At 59.4% G+C, this 3,462-nt stretch overlaps 1 protein-coding gene and 1 pseudogene across 1 annotated transcript; both read right to left on the bottom strand.

Annotated features, from left to right (window-relative positions):
• Positions 1–235: 235 nt before the first annotated feature.
• Positions 236–1,196, bottom strand: LOC131380650 (TBC1 domain family member 3B-like; annotated as a pseudogene).
• LOC116465623 (TBC1 domain family member 3B-like) lies at positions 667–3,233 on the bottom strand (the record flags this gene model as incomplete). The annotated part of the gene is made up of 5 exons (XM_058435312.1): positions 667–783; positions 1,014–1,813; positions 2,095–2,247; positions 2,608–2,707; positions 3,171–3,233. Coding segments are annotated over 4 exons (375 nt in total), but the record flags the coding sequence as incomplete, so codon positions are not given.
• Positions 3,234–3,462: the final 229 nt, after the last annotated feature.

The following is a 3,462-nucleotide window of genomic DNA, read 5'->3' as shown; positions in this document are numbered from 1 at the left end:
GTCTCTAGAGAAAAGTCAAAGAAATTAGCCAGGCACGGTGGCGTGTGCTTATAGTCCCACCTAGTCAGGAGGCTGAGGCAGGAGGATTGCTGGAGCCCATGAGTTCCAGGAAGCAGTAAGCCATGATTGCACCACTGCACTCCAGCCTGGGTGACAGAGTGAGACTTTATCGCTTAAAAAAAAATTGAGAAATGTAACGTGAGTACAATCCTATTAACTAAATAATAAGGCCCTGAGGTGGGAGCACACTGTTCCTCATCCCTAGCTGCGAAGGAGGTGTCCTGGTCGGAATCAGTGCTGGGTGAACTGCAGGGCCTGGAAGTCCATGTCCACATTGTAGTTCAGTGCAGCGAAAGCCAATCTCACTCCCTCCGCAGAGTGTTCAGCCTGCCAGCAGGTGGCCAGCTGGTCCTCCTGGGATATGGCATGGACCCAGCAGCTCTGTTCGAAATCATAATGGGGGAACCAAGGGCCCCCTACATACAGGTCCGTCGGGATGCATCGAGTTCCACTGCAGGAATCTCCAGGAACCCTTAGGTCCTCCCTGAGCCAGGGCCAGGCTGGGCACACCCTGAGTGCCCACAGGGTAGATGTCTTCCCCGACAGCCCCACCAGGACAGGGTGTGGAAGAACGAGGTGCCCATGGCGGGGAAGCTGACCAAATGAGCCGCTGGAACCGGGCTGGTGGGCCTGGAGGGGCCTGCCTGTCCCCCTTGCAGAGGGTCTTCCTGCCACGTGAAGCCGGCATAGGCCTGGGCGCCGAGGACCCTTGCTCTGGTTTGGCTGAAAGGAAAACAGACGTGGTCAGTGTTAGGTAACATGGGCACAGTAAGATGGCGCTGGTTCCGGGTTCTTCACCCCCGGTTCCCGGTTCTCCACCCCGCGAGCCCACCGAGAGAAGGCCAATCAGGGAAGAACACCTCCTGCCTTTTACTCAAACCCCACCCCTAAGCCAATCACCGATGCCCACGTAGCCCCACTGAGTATAAAAACCCAGCACCTAAGCAGCTCACCCCTTCTTCCTTCCTTCTCCTCCTCCGTGTGGTGTCGCCTTGATAAAATCTCTTGACCGCGACCAGTGTGTCTTTGGTTTGAGCCCGATCGGGTCTGACTCTTTGAGTCGGTCCGACTCTTTCAGTCGGCGTCTCCAGTGAGCCCATGCAAGCCTTTCTGGCCTGGGCCCCACCTGCCTGCATCTCTGTAGTCTTCGGGGTCTCTGTGTGGCCCCCGTGGCCTGACACTGAGGAGTCTCATAGTCTGCTGATCCCAGAGGAAGGGGTGTGTGCTGCCTGGTGTGGGGAAGCTGTCGTGGCATGGCGGGTGGCTCCTGGGACTGTCCCCAGGGTTGGGACTGGCTGTGGGTTTCCTGCCACACACATTCGTCCCAGGGCTGTTGGGCTTGGGATATGGCCCCCAGTCAGAACTCAGGTGGGAGGGTCCTTGGATGTCACCCAGTCCCTTGCCACCTCACATGGGGACCCGTCTCTGCAGTGGGTTTTTGGGCCCGGACGTGGGTCATCCTCTGCCCTCCTGGGCTGCCCAGTCCATGCCAGGACTGACTGTTCCCACATCTGGCTGAATTCTTGGCTCTGGCTGTGGGCTTGGGGTCCCACCTGTGCCCTCACCCTGAATGTTCTGGGGTCAGGGACCCCCAATTCCCTTGTCTCCCTGGCTCAAGGCTTGTTGTCCTGGCAAGCTTGGAGGAGCGTGCAGGAGTGAGGGGCCTCTGCTGCTCTCTGAGTCTGTGGGTGCTTTCAGGGAGAGACGGGGTCTCCCACAAATGGGTCTGGCTCCTCTAGTAACTTTGAGGGCCCTGTGAGGGGGAGAGCGAGACACCGTGGAAAGTGGGGGAGGCTTGAGGGAGGGTCTTGCCCACATACCCCTCCTGCGTGCACAACACGTCCAGTACACATGCACTGAGCGCCTGCCCTGAGGACAGGTGGGCTTCCTGTACTTTCTTAGAGTCCAAGAGGAAGAGGAGGAAGAAAAGGTGAAGAGGAAGGCCCAGGTAGTAGGGTTGCAGGTCCCAGGCACTTCCCCACTATTGACTGCCCCAGAGGGTGACATGGGAGGGGACATGGCGCTAGAGCCCACCTGGGAGTGGCAGGTCCCCTTGCTTCCTTGTTTGTTTCTTTGTAGAGGCCCTAAGATGCTTGAGCACCGTGTCATCATCCCTGGCCCAGTGATGGAAGAACTGGTTCGGAAAACATGCCCACAGGCCAGAACTGGATGTCTCCTTGAGGCGCTCTAGGGACAGGGTGGACATCAGGCCAGGAGAGTTCCCTGGGAGGGGGCCAGCCCATACCCCGTGGCCACTTCATCTCTCACTGGGTGGTGCTGGATCCTTTTGTGGCCACCCCAGAGGTCCAGATGTGCACAGGAGGCTGTGACTTGGGGGTGACCTGGACAGGGAAGTGCCCACCACACTCCTGACTTTCATCTGGGTCATGTGGGGGATGGGCTCGGTACCCTTCCCAGACCACCTGGCCAGACCTCCCTCTGAGCCAGAACAGGGGATCATGAGGACAGTGTGAGGAAGCTGCCCTCAGGCCAGTCGGGGTCTGACCCCGGGGTTCCCCAGGCCCCACTGGGCACACGTAGACTTACTCTTCTGAACCTCAAAGGCAATGCTTGTCATCAGCATCAACATCTGTTCTCCTTCCAGCAAATACACGTCCCACAGGCGCAGGGTGAGCCGGAGAGAGATCTGTGGAGACAGCAGGCGTGGGAGAACCTGGCCCTTCCAGGCTGGGGCTGGTGGCTTGAGCTGTGCTCATTGGGGTTTCAGTCCCCAGAGTCAGTGACCTTCCCCATGAGCGTCACCTGGGCCCACCAGGATGCTGAGTCAGGCAAGGTCTTGCAGCTCCTCATGGGGGGCACTTATATGAGTGGAGATGTGGCTCCTGGAGAGAGGGGCTTGCCCAGGGCTTGAGGCTTCCCTGAGCCCTCTCAAGTCGGGTCCTGGCCCAGTCTGCCCATGAGGCTGGGCCTGAGCCCCAGCCATTGCCCTGGGATAGCCCCTCTTGGGCAGAGGGTTTTGCTTGGGTGTCCTTCAGGGACCCGCCTGAGCCTCCTGTGGGCTGGGGGTGAGCCAGACTGCCGGACTGAGGAGGCAGGGCACTGCAGGGCAACGAGGGTCCCTGAGCCAGGGTCTCCCTATGCCACCTTACCTTAATCAACATCCAGAGAAGCCAGCCTAACGAGAGACGCTGCCCGCATAGACCTTCCTTGTCCTGACGGGAGCAACAGAGGTGCTCAGGCCACTGGGCTGCCCTAAAAACCTCCCTCTTCCAGGGCCTCTGAAAAACCTATGCCTAGTGCAGAACACTGGGCAGTTTCCAGGGCTCCCGGCAACACCATCCCCTTCCCACACTCTTGGTGGACACACTGCCCTTTGCCCTGCTCTGCGGGAGCTGGGGCCCCATCCCTGTGCCTCTGTCTCCTCCAGGGCAGGAAAGGAAA

The sequence above is a fragment of the Hylobates moloch genome, unplaced genomic scaffold (genome assembly GCF_009828535.3).
Source record: "Hylobates moloch isolate HMO894 unplaced genomic scaffold, HMol_V3 SCAFFOLD_7294, whole genome shotgun sequence".
Classification (NCBI taxonomy): Eukaryota; Metazoa; Chordata; class Mammalia; order Primates; family Hylobatidae; genus Hylobates; species Hylobates moloch.
Note: the sequence above shows the minus strand (reverse complement) of the source record. Positions and strands in the feature narration are given on the sequence as shown.